Source organism: Parasteatoda tepidariorum, chromosome 1 (genome assembly GCF_982258835.1).
Source record: "Parasteatoda tepidariorum strain Cologne lab strain chromosome 1, Ptep-v5.0, whole genome shotgun sequence".
NCBI classification, from domain to species: domain Eukaryota; kingdom Metazoa; phylum Arthropoda; class Arachnida; order Araneae; family Theridiidae; genus Parasteatoda; species Parasteatoda tepidariorum.
In genome coordinates, this window is record NC_141755.1 from 34,948,999 (window position 1) to 34,969,374 (window position 20,376).

General features: G+C 28.4%; 1 protein-coding gene across 1 annotated transcript in view; it reads right to left on the reverse strand.

Annotated features, from left to right (window-relative positions):
- Positions 1-20,376, reverse strand: part of LOC107437900 (ankyrin repeat and fibronectin type-III domain-containing protein 1-like) — a 177,377-nt gene that overhangs the window by 39,200 nt on the left and 117,801 nt on the right. Inside the window, exons 2-8 of the mRNA XM_071180013.2 lie at positions 12,427-12,554; positions 9,958-10,059; positions 8,464-8,587; positions 8,123-8,233; positions 6,629-6,924; positions 3,607-3,711; positions 1,407-1,485 (exon numbers count right to left, since the gene is read on the reverse strand). Coding sequence (XP_071036114.2) covers positions 1,407-1,485; positions 3,607-3,711; positions 6,629-6,924; positions 8,123-8,233; positions 8,464-8,587; positions 9,958-10,059; positions 12,427-12,554 — 945 coding nt within the window. The remainder of the gene's footprint in view (positions 1-1,406; positions 1,486-3,606; positions 3,712-6,628; positions 6,925-8,122; positions 8,234-8,463; positions 8,588-9,957; positions 10,060-12,426; positions 12,555-20,376) is intronic.

Consider the following 20,376-nt stretch of genomic DNA (forward strand, 5'->3'; position numbering starts at 1 on the left):
TGTATTTGTTTAATTTCAACATTTCTTTTCCTTCATTTTGTAACAATTTTTTCACGCTATCATAATTTGAATTTGAAAGACTCCAAATAGGAAAAACTTCGTTCAAATTTATTTTCTTCCTTTGTGCTTAAAGACACAACTTATTCTATTTTATGAAGTTTAAGAGTATAATATAAGATGAATTTCAATGTTGAATCTGTACACCTTTCTAGATTTTCTGTTTTCTGAAAACATAGATCTTAATTTTTGCACCTTTATTTTTTCATTTTCGAAAAAATTTGGTAAAACGTTAATTAGGATTTAGTTGAAGGTTACAAAGCATATCTAAAAATGGTATATTCTTTTGAAATTCTTTACAAAATATTTGTAATATAAATCATTTTAGCAATTAAAATATACTTGAAAAAATCATGTCAGATTTTAGCATTAACTTGTGTACCACCAAATTGAACAAAGGAACTTCCAATTTTTCTAGTCTAAAATTTAAATGTACTTTTAAAAAAATAAAATTAATTTCAAATATATTCTGAATTTTATAAAGTTTGCTACAAACTTAATGGCTAACATTAACTGAGTCATATCAACTATACTGCATTAGATTAATATAGAATTAGATTATTCTATGTCACTTCAATGCAAAGATTTACTTCTTTTCAAAATATATACAGTAAGGAATAAAATTTTTGTTGCATTTTCCTATTTTGATTTGTTCCATAACTACGCATATAAAATATGGGATGCTACATCGCTTAGTTTAAATTTTGTGAACACTTTTAACGCAACGAGATTTACTTTTTTCTAATCAATTGTGTTTGGTGCCATTAATACTCATTTTAGAGAATTAAGAAAAAAATACTAATTATGGAGTATTTTAAAAGATTTATTTTATGAGAAAAGAACTCCGACTGTTTGAAATTTTAAGGAATAAAAAAGTAAATAAATATATTGAAATGTATGAAAGATACGGTATACGGAGGAGAAATATAACAAGACAATATATTGACCACAGGAAAAGAAGAGGCAATTATAACTGACTAACTTTTGACGTAAGTGCCCGAGCTGATGTGAAAGTAAAGAAAATTAAATATCAAAAAATAATATTTTTAAAGTAGATCTTTTATGGTCTATATCTGTCTCTAAAGCTAACGTTTCCTATTAAAGTTCAAGTTTAGATTTATATCAATCCAATAAAATTTTGATAAGATAAAATGTACAGTTTACTCATTAGGAATGTCAATATCACAAGGTAAATATAAAATCAAGTTTCCAACAATTTTCTCCAAAAATACGCAATAAAAACAAATATAATTGTGAGCTATCTTTAAACATACGGCAAATCATTTGGGAAAAAATTAATCTTGATAAGAAAATCTTTATTATTGACAGAAATGTCAAAAAAATCTTACCTATTGACATTAACGTCTGTTGACGAAAGAAGAGATCGAACTCTTTCGAGATGCTGGTGTTCTACTGCAACAAATAAGGCTGCAAAAAAAAGAATATTTTTCCCCTTCTTTAGAAATATACTGCTATTTTTAAATCTCGGGGTTCAATTTTATTAAAATAGAAATGGTTGTTTGGCGATTTCTTTCAGATTGGAAAGCAAAACAAGAATCATCGGAAACAAAATCATGTTTTCTAGGTTTTTTTAAAAATTTTGTTACAGTTCAAATGAAAATAAATATTCGTGTCTTTTTCATTGAAAATTTTTTTTATTAGCCAAAAAATAAGAATCTCTCAAAGTTGCATTTTTCAGACATATTCATTTTGTATCCAATTACTGTTAATAGAAAATAAAAGTTTATATCTCTTTGATTAACCATTTTTTCCGTTTTGAATAGGAAAGAAAAGAATTATTATAACACTTATTTTTAGATACGTTTGTTTCATATCCATTTACTATTTAATAGACGATAAATGTTTGTGTCTTCTAAATGAATCTTTTCTTTTTCGAATAATCCAAAAAAAAACAATAAGTATAAATAAGTACATACTTTAGGCATGTTTTTTTAAATTCGATCACTATTTCAATAAGGATAAATGTTGATTTATTTTGAAATAGCCAATAAAGCAGGAATCATTAAAAATGGCAACGTTTTGTTTAGATTATTTTTGTTTATTTAATTACTTAATAATTACATTTAATTCTTAAATATAGTTTCAAAAATTGTTTCTTAAAAAATAAATCTAACTAATTATTAAAACAATTACATTTCAGAGATGTATTGAATAATGTATTTAAATTTATGCAATGTATTTCATAAATATTCAACACTTAAATAATCTTCTAAAACTTAATCTTCAAACTGAAATTCGCGTTACAACTAATAGCTTTAGTAAATTGCTATAGCAACTAAGTATACGCACTTTTCAAGTGAGCAATTTTATCGAGCACTATACTATAAAGTAACTCAAATGCTAACTTTTAAAAGAAATAACTCAAACACTCTACTTTCAAAAGAAAGCAGCATTATTTTAAACTAATTTAAAAAATTATAATTTTTCTTTCGGTGAGGAAAGATTCAATTTGAAAATTCCTAAAGTTAATTATCCGAACTCTAGAGAACTTTTTACATCCAATTTAAAGTTTAATGTGAATGTGAACTTACTAATATAAAACTTAATGCCTTTTTAATTAGAACTTGGCTTTTCGATTATAATCTTGAAATTACTATGCGTGTTGAGGAAAAATAAATTAATTTTACGCAAAAAGTTGAAAGTAAAATATTAAAACAATTCCCATTTCCATATCTGGAATTAATATTGCATGCATTTTAAATTTATTCAAGTAATTCAAAATATATTTAAGATAATGAGGTTTAAATTGTGTAGGGAAAACGTTAGCAAATTAACTTCAAAAAATATTGTATAAATAAATATTAATTTAAAATTGCAATCATTTAATTTAAAAATTGCTTTAAGTTGCGGCATTTAATTGTAGATTAAGAAAATTGTTTTTAGACAGAAAATGCTTTTAAACACATTTTATAAGCAATATCTTATATAACAGACTGATTCTATACTTAATATAAATCTTGTAGAGTTCATTTAGTTGAATGTAGTAAGAAACTAATGTATGTACATTATTTGTAGACTTAGACAATTATTTATGAATAAAAAGCTTGATTTTAGCAAAATAAAATGAGTAAATTTTCCTTAAACAAAACTAATCTATTTTTTTTAATGTTTTATACTCAGCATTTATTCAGTTTTAATATAAAAATAATAAATCGGGGAAAATATTTTATTTTTAGAAGAATAATTGTAAGGAACTAACTAAACGAAATAATTATTACTTAAATAGAAGGAATTTGCTGACTATTATTCTTACTTATCTAATAATTTAATTTACATATTTAAGTTCATTCTCAAATTTTGCATTCTAAGTCTCTCTGGATTTAATTATGAAAGGAAGATAAAAATATAATAAAACGAAAAGAAAATTTGAAAAAATTTGCTACGTAAGCTGTTTAGAAACGTATCAAAGTTTTTAATTAAAAAACATATTTTAAATTTCCCTATAGCAGCTTTCAATTTCTAGGTGGTTGAATTACTTTTTTTGCATAATCGACTTAATACATAAATGTGTAAATTAAATAATATTACCTTGCAAATCAATATTGACCTTGTTCAATTTTTCTAATCTTTTCCTTTCTGTTTTACTAAGAGGTAGGCCATCTAGCAAGACTTCTGGAGTTTCTAAGTCTTGTCCTAATTAAAAGAATGAGTTTGAATTCAATATTTTATCTCTATTACAATTATATATCTTTGAAAGTCTGTTTGTTTATTATTTCAAGTCCATTTATAAGTTATTTCGCATGTTTAAAACTTATTCGCAAATCATTGCAAAGATTTCTAGATAATTTTGAAACTTATGTCGCAGTTCATATTTTCTTTCTGTTTGAACAACAGAAAAATGTATTTGTTCAGCAGAAAAAAGAATTTTACTCTTTTTGCAGTTTAAGAATTTATAAGGAAGTTAACGAATTATAAATTACTAGTGGGCTGCTCCTCCTGCTCACTAACGCTCGCCAACCACCGAAAATTGCCACGCAATCTTATATAGTTTGCTTCGCAAACCAAGCTCGCTTCGCTCGCTACTAACTTAGCTGCATTGCAAATGCACAAAATTCTAAGAATTCAAAACAATCATTCAAACCCATATAACGACTTCTTTTTTTAAAAAAAAATTAGTATTATAGGAAAACGTTTCTCTACGTAACATAAAATCATAATGGTCTGACACCATTTTCCATTGTTGTCGGCGCATTTTAATTGGCCGGAAAATCATGTGGTAGGATCCAGTTTCCCCCCATTCATTTTTATATTGTTTAGGTTGTCATCAGCAGATCACACTTAGTGGGAATGCTCTCTCTGGTTATTTCAGTTTCCGATTTTAAAAGCTTTACATGTTGAGCCACCTCACTAGATTTGGCGTGTGACATTTTTAGTGGCAGTCATTGGTCGATTTTGTAGCGTTGTAATGAGGCTTTTTTCGTCGCCGTGTAAGAGAAATATATATATATATATATATATATATATATATATATATATATATATATATATATACAGGGTGGTCCTGAAATATATGTCAAAAATGTAAAGGTAGGTAGAGGGGACTTAAATAAGTATATTCTGTATAGGATTGCGTGTGCGGTAATGCCGCCTTGAGCCGGTAGGGAGCGCTGATGACTGCGACGTACAAAAGCGCTTGCTAGCTGGATTCCCGCACGGATCTCAAACAGCATGCATCGTTTCCCCAATGTGGAGCCGGCAGACGTGCATTTCATGTATGGGGCTGCACAAGGAAATGAATTAGCTGCTTAGAGGATGTACAGGGAGAATCCGAAATTATCTGTACGCTGTCTACGGCCAGCATTGGATAAGACGGGGTAGTCCAGTTCCCTGGCCACCGCGTTCTCCTGATTTAACCTGCTTGGATTTTTTCTTTTGGGGTCATATTAAAAGCCTGGTGTACGAGAGTCCCATCAAGAAGATCTTGTTGCCTGCTTATCTGTTGCTGCTTTACATGTGCTCGACATGCCTAACGTCTTTTCTAATGTACGCCGATCCATGCACCGTCGCTGTGAATCTTGTCTCGATGTTGGTGGCTGCTCTTTCGAGCACCTCTTGCAAACTGTTGATAAATTTTTATTTTCCTTTGTCTTTACTTGTGTTTTCAGTTTCCTCTGATTCATACTGCTTTACAAGTTAGTGCTTTAATGTGCCATTACCGCACACACATTCCTAAACGAAATATGCTTATTTATGTCTCCTCTACCTACGTTTACATTTTTGACATATATTTTAGGACCACTCTGTATATATATATATATATATATATATATATATATATATATATATGTAATACAAAAATTAAATACTTTTGTATTAATTAAAGAATTAAAACTCTTTCGTTTTCATAAAATGTCTTTGTTAAAGAATAAGCGTAGAGAGATTCTATGTTGGGAATTCAAGGCTGAAAACATACCATTGAAATATAAATAGATTTATATTTCAAAGGAAGAGTTATTTTTAGAATCGTTCCCTCTTTCAATTCCATATAAGGAAGCAGAAATGATTTTCCTTAATGACTAAGGTTACAAGGAATGCACGAAGTGTGCCTTTTTACCTCAAATCTGTGTTGGTATAAAACGTAAGAACGCATAGTTTTGCGTGTCCTTTCCTCATGAGTTGATCCTGATAAGCTGTTCCGGAATTGTCAGGAGTCTTGTCCACTCCCCCTCCTTTGCAGGAGTGGGGACGTGAACTGTTAGCAATACCAGCCTACATTTAAATAAACCTGTTTAGAATAACACTGATAACAGGGTTGTAGCCCTGCTATTACATATATATATATATATATATATATATATATATATATATATATATATATATATATATATATATATATATATATATATATATATATATATATATATATATATATATATATATATATATATATATATATATATAATTCCAATGTCACAGCTGGAAGAATATTTGAAAAAAATATAAGATGAAATGAAATGAAATGAAATAAGTAATAACCTTTTAAGAGACCTAAAAGTATCAGCACAGCAGAAGAAACCCAAAATCATTAACACGAAATAACAAACTGAATAACAAAGCACTTCTGGAAATAGCAATGTGAACGTATGCTAGAAGTAGTTAACAATCCACAGTTAATAGAATAAACTACTTTTGTCCTTAAAAATTGCAGATCAAATTACGGTAGAAAGTACTGATACCTTGGGTGCAGCATTCGTAAAATTTATTTTTCCTGTTAATATTTATACTTTAATTTTCACTGCAATATTCATTTAATTACAGTAATTCAGTGATTTTACCGTGTACATTGCTGTAAAAAATAACTGTATATCAGATTTTTTTTCCGTAAAACTTTACGGCAGAAACGGATTCTGTTATAAAAAGTACTGACACCTAGAGCGCTGGTAGTTTTTACCTTAATTTCATCTGAAAATTTTCACAGTGTACTGGTAATCCAGGAGTTTTTATGAAGTAATTTTTAGAATAAGCATATAGCTATATGCATACACTGAATTATAATATTATAAAATTATTACAATCACTACTTAATACTGAAGTATACATTAATACGAACCATATAATCCTTTGGTTAACTTGTTTGGCACACTGGGGGACGATGGTAGATCGCCTCGCCGATGTGCCTCGAGCTTTGCGGGTACACTGGGAGAAGTAGGAATTGTTCTGCCATCCGTAGGGACAGTCAGACTACCAGTTGGCGATAAATTGGTCGGAGAGAGATTAGTTGATGAGCAAGAAGGTACCAGGCATGCCATGGAACTACAATTCGAAATATCTGAAGCATCTATAGAATACAGGTTTGTTCCCATCAAACTGTCCACACTACCCGATCGTCGCAAAGGAGTAACTTCTCTAAAAAAAGATTTTTATCAGACAGCATTTTAATAAAATTGTGATCCATTTATAAAGGAAACTTAAAACGCATTTTTATTAAAAGATATGAAACCTTCCTTAATTCCCTTTAGTGTAAAACCTGTGCTGTAGATACAGTTTTAATTGCACCAGGGCTGTTTTTTTTTTGACTGGGCTAGATATTGATCTTTAACTGATACAGCGTTAAGAACGTAGAATGCGAGACCACAAAATCTAGCATGAAAACTCCACGAACGGAGAACTCTCCACCCGTCGACTAGAACAAAAACGTAATGAATGGAGTATACTAGAAAATAGCGTATAATTAAAATTAGCAGATTGTAGTTAGTAAATGCTTGCTTCTTGCTTGAAAGCATGGACACTTTTAGTTCATTTTCTTAAGGTGAGTGAAAGGGAGGTTAATTGTATTTGTGTTTATGCGCGGCAGAAGGATAAATTTAATTTTGTGAAGAATCATTTAAAACGCACGTTCGCAAAATCAACTTTCAATGGTAGGTAAGAAAACAACGAAATCATCTTGTTTCTTCAAGATGCTATTTCATTGCTTAATATTTCATTGCTGTAATTATTAAAAAACCAGCAAGCATACCAAGTATCATTAACTAATGTCTATCAACCAAGAGATCAGCTTTAGATCAGACTGTTGCCGGTGAAAAAGGGGGGCTGATCTCGTGAGAGCCCAGACAGTATACGCTGATTAAAAATGTGTTTCATATGGCTTTATTACGTATTCAATCCAGAAAATTTAACAGCTCACTGCATCACAAAGGAGCAGAAAAATAACAAAGAAACAATTCAACAATTTATGTAAAGTGAACGAAAAAGAACAATAAACATTTGGATCAATAAACATTTCAACAATATAAAACTTTAAACATTAACATGAAAAAGGTAAAGTTAGTGACAATTCATGAGAGTTCTTGCATCCCAATACAATTTAGTGACATTCCCACTTTTCTGGGAGATCCTATCTAGTCCCTTGCACTACAAGAGGCGATCAGAGTTTAATACACCTGTGTCACAAATTGGGCATGCTTTGCTGGGAAGAATTTTTATGTTATATAAATGTTCTGATAAGCAATCGTGGCCTGTTTTAAGCCTAAAATGGGTTTCCTTACGGGGTTGAAATTAAAAATGATTTTCAGTATTTTAGCAATGTAATTATGTGTTTACTTACATATTAGGAATTATAGATGGGAACTGCTGCACTGTTTTGTTGGTGGAGGATTTTTCTTTCGAAGTCAGGCGTTTTGCTAATCTTGCTAATCCTGCTTTCGTGATTTCATACCTACAAATAACACACTCCATGGAAGCCATTTATGTTTTTTTAAATGCATTAATACTTCATTAAACATTTAAAAAAGAACAATAAATTCATTTTTATTAGCTTCTTTTTTGCAACATGCAAAAAACAAACACAGTGGCAATATACATTGGCATTTAATGGAACAATACTATCCTCATTTAACAGTAAAATTTGGAAGTTGTTTAAATTTAAACTTTTGGAATAAATAATACTTTTGTTTTGAAGATTCTTTTCCTGCTGATTGCGTTGATGTACTGGAAGTTACAGAAGTAACACTCGCTCGAGGAGAACCCAAAGGAGATTTGGCTGGTTCAAAATCTGGATCCAGGTAATCATCTGCAAAAAAAGCAATTCAACGTAACGACTCAAAATTCATATAAAAACAAATTATTACGGCTTTCAAATGAAAAAATGATACTATCCAAAATTATGTATCATCTTTCGTTTCTAAATCTTAAAACCATAAAAACTGCCCAGTCAATTTTAAATTATAGTAAACATTGTCTGAAGATAAATTCTGTCTTAAAGAAAAATGTGTAATATCTCAGCATCATATATTGAAAATAATTATTTCAATTTGCATAAGACGGAATTTACGAAATGCAAAAACAGATATTTGAAACTGCAATTATTTTAACTATAATAAATTTTTAACTGGATGAAAATTATTTTTCCATGAATTTGTACTTCGCAATGTAGTAAATATACGTTGCATATGCTTAATTCACAAAAATACTTACTATATATTTTGAAGTTTACGAACCTAATAGTATATGGTAATTTTTTGAGAAGAAAAAAAAAGGGTCTGTTTTGAAAGACCCATTTCCTTTCGGAGACCTCTCCTAATCGAACTATTGGGACCATATTTTCCAGATTGCGGCTACCTCCTACATTTTGGGGGTATGAAATCCGAATCCAGCGAAAACAGGTTGTGTGTTTATTCAGATAAAGTACGTTTCTGTGTCAGATATCGTAACTTCAAATATCGTCTGCACTTAGCATATTTGACATCACCCCTTCGAACCATTAAGATTGAGTCCTAAAACGTGAATATCCTACCATTAGATCAAAATTTATTCAGGGTGATCCACTTTTTTTTTCTTTTTCCGCACACCGTACTTTAAATTTGTATGCTTGATTTCAATTTACGAACTGCAGAAGAGATACTTCATTCATTACAAACAAATTTATACATTTATGCAAAGCATTTCTATAATCATCGTCTTTCGTAGATATTTACGCTTTTTGACAAATAAAATTTAAAAAAATACCTATTAGAGATTGTAAGTGAAGATTTAAGCAATTTAAAATCAAAAATGTTACTAAGTGATGAGATACCGATAAAAAAGGCGAGATTAAAATAATAAAACCCCTTGTGATTTCCGGGTGAAACTTAGAGGTGTTTATAGGAATTATCGTTCGGTTTTTATTCATCTATCAAAACTTATTTCAGTAATAAAACCCCTTGTGATTTCCGGGTGAAACTTAGAGGTGTTTATAGGAATTATCGTTCGGTTTTTATTCATCTATCAAAACTTATTTCAGCACCTTCGTCGTTAATAAGTCGTTAAGAATTTGTTATGGTTTTTCCTTTTTTATTTCCCTTTGTCTAAATTCATGATTTGAAATTATGAAATTTAATAAAGAGCTTTGCGGAAGAATTTATGTGTGAAATTTTTTCTGATACAAAATCTGAAAATACTTACGCTCTCTGTCAAACTCTAGGGTTTTTGGTTGTTTTGCGGATGAACCAGAAAAATGACGCCTGGGTTTACCTTCTGCGCGTCCTTGTATATCTTGACTAGTATCTGAATTAAAGAAAAGTAACAAAAAAGAGGTTTTAAAATGAATATCATGTTTTGCAAAAACACATGGTTTATAACATAAAATTAAAAAAACTGGAATTTTAAATATATTTTTGAGTTAAGTGGGAAAGATTGGACACTTCACATCCAAAATATTCTTCTTTTTAATAATTGATCACTATGAAATATGAAACACACATTCTAAGGACTAATTTAAGTAATTTTCAAGCATTTAGTCGTGTAGTTACAGGATTAATGAAACTATTAAAAAAATAATCATAATTAAAAGAAAACACTAAAGGTTTTGTTGTGCAATGAAATCATTATTTCTACGTTTTCTGAAAAATACCAACAATACAAAAGTATAAACGGCATAAAATTATACTATAACATTGTGCAAAAGTATAAACGGCATATAATATTTTTATAATATTTTATAATATTTTTACTAGCTGAACCTCTTTTTGAAATACCACGTTAGAATGAAATCAATAAAAAAGACACTTTCTCATTTAAGAAGTATTTCGAAGCATGTTGTTGTGTGCATTAAGCTTAGACAAGCCTACCAAAAAATCTAAACTCGCTGTTCCACAGGATTTTTTTTTTATCACGAAGCTGTAAAATGTAACATCTAGCAACTTTCACTAGCTACAAAAGAACCCATATACGTTGAACGAGTTAAGAAAAAATATATAGTTTAGTGGAACGAATAGCTACTGTAATAATCCGATCCTAAAGGTACTGTGTTCTCTTAATGCTTCATTTAGTCGCTATAGCAAAATAAGATTTCATGATATTAGAGGAACTCACGCGAATCTTTCTCACTAAATGTTGAGTTCATGTCAGCGAGAGGAAGTAACACCTTCATATGTGTCATTAATATGTTCTCGAGCTTTCTCGTTTAATTCGTGATAGGGGAAACAGTGAACTACTCAGATTAAAAACTGGAACTGTGGAAATAATTTATTTCAGTTATTCTACTTATTTATTAGTTTTGCTCTTTCCTTGGATTGGATGTGTTATATTTCAGATTCTAGAATGGTTATGGTAAGTTATAAATTGACCTATCGACTAAATAATACTGAATTTGGTTCATAAGTTTCAAGTTAGCATTTGTGTAGATGTTTTAAGAGGAATTTATTCAGTAAGAATTAATAAATATTCGCTTATGTCATATATGTGGTTAAGTTTACTGTGATAAAGAAAGTATCTGGCATTGATTTATTGGTAATTCGTATTGATTCATTTCTATTATAAATATCAACTGCAAACTTTAAACAAACAGTCTTACAACTTCTATAAACATTTGGGTATAACCAGGAGCGTATTTATTTTTATCCTCTAAAAATAAGTCAATTTTAAAAAGGAAAGAGCTTTCATTCCGTTGATTTTCCGAAACGCTTTGGTAATGAATTTGGTAAAATTAAGAATAAAACATTGTTTTATAATATTTGATAAAATTTGGTGAATGCGGTTATAATTTTATCACGATCCCTTGGAGCATCGCTTAAAAATAATTTAGTCGGTAAAATTTATCGTATTTTTTACTTAATCTGTGGTATTATATGAACTATTGTTATGAAAAATAAAATTCTCAGCAAACCGGTACCATATGAACTGCAAAATTACCAAAATAAATGAAATACCGTATGTTTTGTTCTTAATGGGTTTTTTGAATTTTTTTTTTACCAGAAATGTTAATACCATACTGTACGCTAATTTTATTAGAATTATTTTCTCCATATAATAGTTTACTCTGTCAGATTTTTATTCGAATATCCGGCCCAGAAAAAAGACAATATAGAAATAATAGAATAGAAATCTGAATAACAGCAAGTAGAAAATGATTTTGATTTCAATTCACGGTGGGAAATCTCAAAGAATCTGTAAAGAAAATAGGACTGGTTGCGCCATCTCTTAGCAACATTAAGAAATACAAAAATTATCACTGGATTTAAGGAGACGTGAACGTAGAGACGAATTCAATTTCAATGATGCAATTATTCTCTTCGGTTCATGGCACGCGACACCAAACATACGGGAGCAAAAACGCTAAGCATATGAGATGCGACGCTGACAGAGAATGGGTTTAAAAAATGTTTCATATACTGACAAGCCAGAAAGCATAGTTAAATGCGAAATCCTAAACACGGTTCAAAAAGAAAGAACCCAAATCATTCCTGAGCTCGTTTATTGATATCATAAGCACTAGCAAAAATAGATATTATCCCTTTGGATTTTTTTAAATGATCGTATTATTTAGGAGTCTTGTTATACTCACTATTTATGAAGTTATTGAAGCATTTTTAATTGAAAAATGCATAACTTAATAAGTTTTAGTTATAGCACACAATCTGAAGAAATTTTTACCTCTTGTGACATCTGCTTCCAGTTGTGCTTGTATAATATTGAGACTAGGGCATATTATGGCAGGTAAAGTTCTTGCTCTTAATAATGGTGGTTTCTTTTTGCTCGGGGCTTTATCAAGGTGACTACGCCTAAAAAATAAAATTAAAATCTGTTAAAATTAGTGTTTGTTTGAATATATATCAAAGCCATAGAGATTACCACATTATAAAAAATTTAAAAAAAAATACTGATATGAATCAGGAACAATAATTGAGGCTGCTTCTTGAAGGGTTCGTCATATTATGAAATGGTACTTTTTGTGAATAATATGCTATTCTTATAGATGCTATGAGCTTGCAACTGTTACTCATGATTGTTAGGTCAAGTTTAATCTAAGGCCAACGTTTTCTATACGTACTTTGAAAAGGGCGAAAAACGTCAATGCGGAGAAAAGAAACAGTCTTGTGAAAATGAAAAGAGTTTGTGGTTGATTTTTTAATATTTAAGAACCTACTCCAATAGTGCATTACTTGGGCTCATAAAAATTTGCAAAAACGGAGAATAAGGCAGTGATTTGGATAATTCTCATCTAAGTGAAAAAAATGCAGCAAATTGGCAAATTGTCTGTTCAAAAGCATAGATAATTCTTCACGGTAAGATTAGATTATGTATGTAATTCAAAATTTGTTTAACAATCATAAAAGTTGGTGGAGTTTTCATATACAACTTAAAGGATGCGCTAAAGCTTAAAATACCGAAAATTCAAAAAGTTTGAACCAATATCACTCGTCTATACACCATACATTAAATATATTCGTTTCCAAAATCTCTAATATCGCCGCCTTTTTATTTCATCTGTAAATGTTTACAATGGATAACGAGTTGGCCAGTGTTTACGGTTATCTCAAATTAATGTTTTTCAACTGCAGAAACTGAAGTTCGTCCTTAAAAATATGTATGTATAATTTTAGTTGCATAATAAAGATATTTGTATTTTGATTTTCAAGTCTTTCTCTGTAAACAGAATTAAATAATTTTTTCATGTATAATTTCTATCGACTCCTGCTCTGTTAAGCCTAGTTCAAATCGGTCTTTTTAATTTCTCTGTTACGCGCATGTGTTATTTAATAACATTGAGTTAATCACTTATTTTAAGAATTAGTGCATTTATGCAACCAAAATTAATTATTCTTACTTTATATTGTCTCATAAAAATAACTTATCTGCCTCTTATGTGCATCATATATTACTTTAATTATACATTTTAGTGTTACTAAATAACAAACATGCCTGGTTGGTGGCGCCTATTTGACACCAAATAGTGTAAAAGAGCATTCTAAGTGTTTCACAGCCCCAGGAATAATCCTTGGATTTCTGTGCAGTGGAAAATAACTTTGGTGCAAAGTAGTTGTCACTATTTTTAGTGTTCAGATACACGAATTTTTTTTACATTGTAGAGATGCAGATTGAAACTGAAAGAAAACATGTTATGGTGAGAGTACCATGTTCAAAAACACGTTAACTGAAAAAGGGATCAATCCAAGGAATTACAAGACAACACTGAAATATTCAGAGCAGAATTCAAGAGCAGAATTCAGAGCAGAATTTATAATTAGGGAGAAAAAAAACTCAGTTTTACTAAAAAATACTGCGATTTGTTTTGCTGTTCTATTGAAAAAAATCATTTTAAATTCTCTGTTTATGTTTTCTTTTTTTTTTCTTCGTTAGCAGTTTTGTTTTATTTCAATCCATTTTTAACCTTTTTATTCCTCTTTTTAAAAGTAATAATAAACACTTTTTTCCCCTTGCGTTTCTTTTTTAAAACATCTTTTTTTTAACATAATAAGGAAAAAAAATTATTTTTAAATTTAGAATTAAAATTTTAAAAGGCTAAAATGTATATTTAAAAAATTAATGTCGCATTAAAACTGATAATAAAAGAGAAGGTAATTCTGGAAGTGTGTCACTCATGTTAATTAAAATAGTTTACTTAGTTTGTTAGTTCAAATCTACGAGAATATGGTTTGCGCATTTTTTGCTCTATGGGAACATATAGAACTAAAGAATGTTTACCTAAAAACTTTGCTAATGGTTTTGACAAAATTTATTATAAATTATGATTTTATAGTGATAAAATTTGGTAAAAGTGGTAAAATTTGGTAATTTTATTATGACCCTGGTATAAAAAAAACTTTTATTCGTTTAGATTTACTTTTCAGTTTCGTACTTTTTGCTAAATGTGTAGTCATAAAAACTGTAATTTTGAAAACCATAATTTCCGATGAACCATTATCTTTAAAATGATATGAATGGAAATTAACAATTGAATGGATTCAATATTTTATCCATTCTTTATTTTTATAACTAGAATTATTGTTTACCAGAAATGACATTACTATACAGTACGGTAAATTTAATGGAATATTTTTCTTTATGTACAATGCACCAAAAAAACGGACCACCCTGAATAGCTTTTTATTTAACGATAGGATCTTCACGTTCAAGGACTCAACCATAATAGTTCGAGGGATAGACCATAAATATGCTAATTAATAATTGCAGACGATATTTTTATTTACGAAATCAGACACAAAAACGTACTTTATCTGAACAAACTTACCTTTTTTTTCGACGGATTTAGATTTCTGACCCCAAAATATAAGGGGTACCCGTAATCTGAGAAATATGGTCACCTTACTTTGATCCGGAGATTTCTCCAAAGTTTGGACCCTTTAATGTTAATTTTAATTTTTGAATATTTTGGTGAATCTCGAGAGCTTTTTAAGCGAATTAAAAAATTTTGGCACTCAGTTACAAAATTGGATTAGCCACAAATAATTTCATGTAAAAATGACTTATAGTAAATATTTATTAATTTGCATTGTTTTCTGTAAATACCTGATATTACTGAATTATACTCGAAAAAAATTTGAGTTGTAAGGTATGCAATTTTTTACATCACTTTTAAGAATATAATTTTGCATGATAAAATGTGCAAACTTTGAGCGAAATTGGTGGAAATTTTCCTGAAAATTTCAATTTTCAAAAAAGTTAGATTTTTAAAGGTATGATCATGGTCAGATTAGGTGTGTTTATTCTGGGATAGTATGTTTTTGTGATTGATGTCGTAACTTGAAATTTCGTTTTCACTTATTAATTATAATATTTGAGGTCACCCCCTCGAGTCATTACGATTGAGCTCCAGAACGTGAAGATCCAATTATTTAATCAAAAGTTATTCAGGGTGGACCATTTTTTATTCTGCGTTCTGTACGTTAAAATACGTAAAACTGAGAAACTGTATTGAAAAAAAACAACATATTTCAATGAAAATAGAAAATATGAAGAACTGTACACATGACGAATAGATTAAAAGCTTTTCAATAAAATTTGCTTCAATCAGAATCAGTAACCCAAGATACGATGCATTGAATGCAAAAATACATTTATTATTATAAAACTTATTAATAATTTATATAGGTTTAAAATTTGATAAAAATTAATTCACATTTAAAAAAAAAATGATTAATAATGAAAAAGAACTTGTACAAAAAGATGCAGAGAAAGTTAAAACTTGTTTAAATTCTATTATCTTAACAATATTGCATTCAAATTAGTATAACTATTACACAAAACTTTATATTACAAAATCGTATTTTTTATATAGCTATATAATTAATTTTAATGATCTTTTCAAAATTCGTCTTTGGTCGTAACTTTTGATCAAAACTGCCTCAGATTTTGAATAACTTAATGAAAAAATAATGAAGAAATGGTTCTAAAATAATGAAAAAATGGTTTTATATATATTTCGGAAAGGTAAATGAATAAACTATTTAATTGGAATTGCTTTAAATGCTTTGAATTGCATTTTTGCAAATAGAATTTATTTAAATAAATCAATAATACGAGAGCAATTTCGATTGCATATAAAGCCAAATGTTTTCCACAGCGTGAAATTCATCATATTTATTAGTTTATATATTTCATGTTATAAAAAATAAATCTTTTTTGGAATATTTCACAAACATTTTTTTTTCAGAATAGAGAATAAAATACAGGAGACAAGTTGTTTCGAAATTTAATCAAATAATGCTGGAACTTAATTTAATTAAGTGTCATAAAAATCTCGTTTTTTCTACTTTAATTAAGAAAGAAATCGTATTTATATGGAAAAAAAAACTTTGTATGCTTTATTTACGCTCTAGGCTTGGACTTCGCTAGGACAATTTATTCTTTATAACATCTCATGAAATTCCCCTCCTAAAGTACACTAAAAAAATTCTGGTTAAAAAATACCAGCACAGAGGCTGCTAGTACTTTTTACCATAAAATCCATTTCACCACAAAGTTTTAAGGAACAAAAAATCTGATATACCGTAATTTTTATTGTATCACTGAATTACTGTAATTAAAAAAACATTACTGTAAAAATTATAGTAAAATATACCGGCACTCGGGGTGTCAGTACACTCATAAAGTCAGTAGTAAATATTACGGAACAAAAAATCTGATATACCGTAATTTTTATTGTATCACTGAATTACTGTAATTGAAAAAATATTACTGTAAAAATTACAGTAAAATATACCGGCACTCGGGATGTCAGTACTCTCATAAAGTCAGTAGTAAATATTACGGAACAAAAAATCTGACATACCGTAACTTTTGCAGTAATATTTGCTGTAAAATCACTGAATAATTGCAATTCAACGAACATTACTGTAAAAATAATGAAATAAAATTTTACGCTATTAATAGATTTTACGGATACTGCATTTTTAGTACTTTTAGTTCCAGAATTTTTTTACCATAATTTGATCTAGAATTTCTTATAGTGTACTAGTCAAACTTAAATTTTTAATTGCCTCTATTTAAATGAGAAACGTAAATAATTTTAAATATAAGCTAACGTGGCATACAGAAATTTTTGGTACCCAAATCCATAAAAGAATAATTAAAATAAAAAACTGTAACTAGATTTTTACTAAAAAAAAGCTGATATTAGTTTAATGATAGAAATTTTTTCAATAGTTCCAATGTTAACCACAAAACATGGAAACAAATTGAAATACTTAAAATATCAGAAAATTAAGACAGCAAAAATGTTGCAAATACTTTCAACAACTATTCGTATTTGAATCATCTTTCGTTACTACTTAAATGTCATGTACCAATTTTATGCTCACAATTAAACTGTACAGGGAGGTGTTAATTTACAGAAATTCTGAGCAAGTTGTCAAGTATTTCAGTCTTTAACACGTTTCTGCAAACTGTTTTAAGTCCTTACCACATTCTGAAAGTTACAGCCAAAATAATATACAATGGGAAAACGATCATCAATGTCACTTGTCCTATATATATACGCAGCATTATTGAAAAAAAGTGTTGATAAGGGTCTTTTATGCTAAACTTATATATAGTCTTAAAAGTAGCACTTAAAAAAATTATTTTCTATAAATTATTACCTTAAGATGCATCATTCATTTAACTGATTTCATCTCCTTTTTTGGATTATTTTTACAATAGAGAAATTTTCAAAATAAGAAATATAAAAAGCATTTAATAAATTTAAGTAATTGCTTTCATATGTGGGTATCCCTTTTCTATCAAGTCAGTTACTTCGATAATTATTATTTTCTTATTTCAAATCCTTTTTTTGAAATTCGTTTCGGCCTATTTGCTTTCCAAATTGAATTGCATACCGAACAACAAACGAATTGTTATTTTATGAATAATAGTAATTATGTCTATCGAAAATCTATAAAAAAAAGTTTTTGTTATTGTCGTGCATGCAATTTTACAATGTGCATGTGTTTACATATCTAAATGAAAAAATAAATTATTTATAGAGATTCGCCTCTTTTTCGATACGATGCTAATTACTTAGTTTGAATTTTTTTAGAGAATTTATTATTTATTTTACATTGGTATATTGCTTCTTTTTGATCATTTTTTCTTCTTCTTTAAATGCATAAATAAAAAAATAAAGCTTTTTTTTTTAAAAAAAAGTTCTAAATATTTTACATGAAAAAATAAAGAATATAGAAGTTCATGATTTCAGGAGAGAATCACCGAACTAAAATAAACAAGTTTATTTTGAAAACAACAGAATATGGTAAAATTTACCGTGTTTCTGACTCTATGAGAACAACAAATAATTGTTTTTCTTACTTAATGTTCGGTTATAAGTACTATAACTTTGAAAACTGGAATTTCCGTCAGACCGTAATCATACGAACAGAAAAATTAATAAATGAATTGTTTAAATACCGTATAGTTTGACTTTAATAACCAGAATTATATTTTTCCTAGAAATGTAATTACTACATTACGGTAATTTTACAAGAATATTTTTTCCGTGCACTTATAACGGGATCATTTTTAACTTTTACAAAATCTCTTTATTTTGTTTGTTTAGGTACTCACAAGCACGAGAACACATTCTTGACTTATGATGAGCATGCGCAGTTACTTCAAACCTTACACAGAGTATGGAATGATATGTAAAATAGCGAAATCTCTTTATTGGTATTTTTTCCAATTTTCATAATCAGTGTCGATGCACTTTGAAAATAAGCATGGTCAAAACTACCAGGATATGGTACAATTTGCGTGTTTCTAGCTCTATGGAAACGTCAAAATGCTTGTTAATTTTTACCGAAGAGCTTAAGTAATGATGTTTTTAAAATTAACAATAAAATATAATTTTATAATGTGTGATAAAATTTCGTCAACTGGTTTAATTTGCTGATTTTATCATGACTTAAAAGTCATTATATCATGGCTTATCCATTATTTAGTTTAAATATACTTCTCTGTCTCATACTATTTTTACTAAATATATGGTAAAAAAGACTAGAATTTTGAAAACCGGAATTTCCGGTAAACTGTTATTATATAAACAGAAAAAATACAAAATTCATGGCTTAAATACTATAGAATTTAGTTTTATTAACTAGAATTATGGCTTTTTTTTACCAGAAATTTTATTACCAATTATATAATAATTTTATCAGAATTGATTTCTTCTGTTTCACAGAGAAAAATCTTCTAATAAAGCTTTTTGATTTAAAATTTTACATAAATTTCATTAAGAAATATATTTTGACAAATAATTAGTTTTACAAATTACACGAAAGATATTTTTTTATTTTTAGAAATGAGTGCTAACAATTTTACTGCACACTATGTTAAATATTTGTGAACAAGCAAAAACAAAAATTTGCCACGTAATATCTTTAACTCATTTTTGAAAGGAGTATTCGAGAAAGTTCAAAATCAATATTCGATTTGTTATGAATTCAGATATTTCACAAGAAAACTTTATTCATTAATCACAGATAATACTTAATGTAGCCAAAATGCATTTTCCACGTAAACAAATGCTGTTTTAAACTTAATGAGTTCTGGAAATTTAAGACAATTCATTAATTTACTCTTTAAAGGTTCTGTTTCTGTATCTCTTAATTTCAAGAAAATTTGGCTTATTTACAATGTTCATAAAATTCTTTATTATATATAATTAAAATTAATAATTCTTAATTGCATGTTAAAAAATTTCTAATTAGTAATAAATCTTTGAAATTATTTGAAATGTTTGAAAAATCCGTCGAAAGGTGTTTTTTTGTGTAAGGCGCAAATGAAACTTAATTGATTAAAAAAAACATTAAAGAAACTATATTTATTATTCATCTAGTTAATCGATTGTCTTGCGTTTGGTGGAGAACAAATTATTATAAAATAAACTTCTTTTTGTTTAAAACTATATATTATATAAAATAAAGAAGTTCGTAATTAGGTCTGAATTTATGAATTGTTATAACTTGTAATTTAAATGCTAACAAAAAAGTTGCTATCATTAAATGCTACAAGGAAAACTAAAAAAAAAAAATTTTTTTAACAAAATGTATTTAAACTAGTTTCATTATTATTTTAGTACAAGATAAGTAAAATCTGTTAATGTTAACT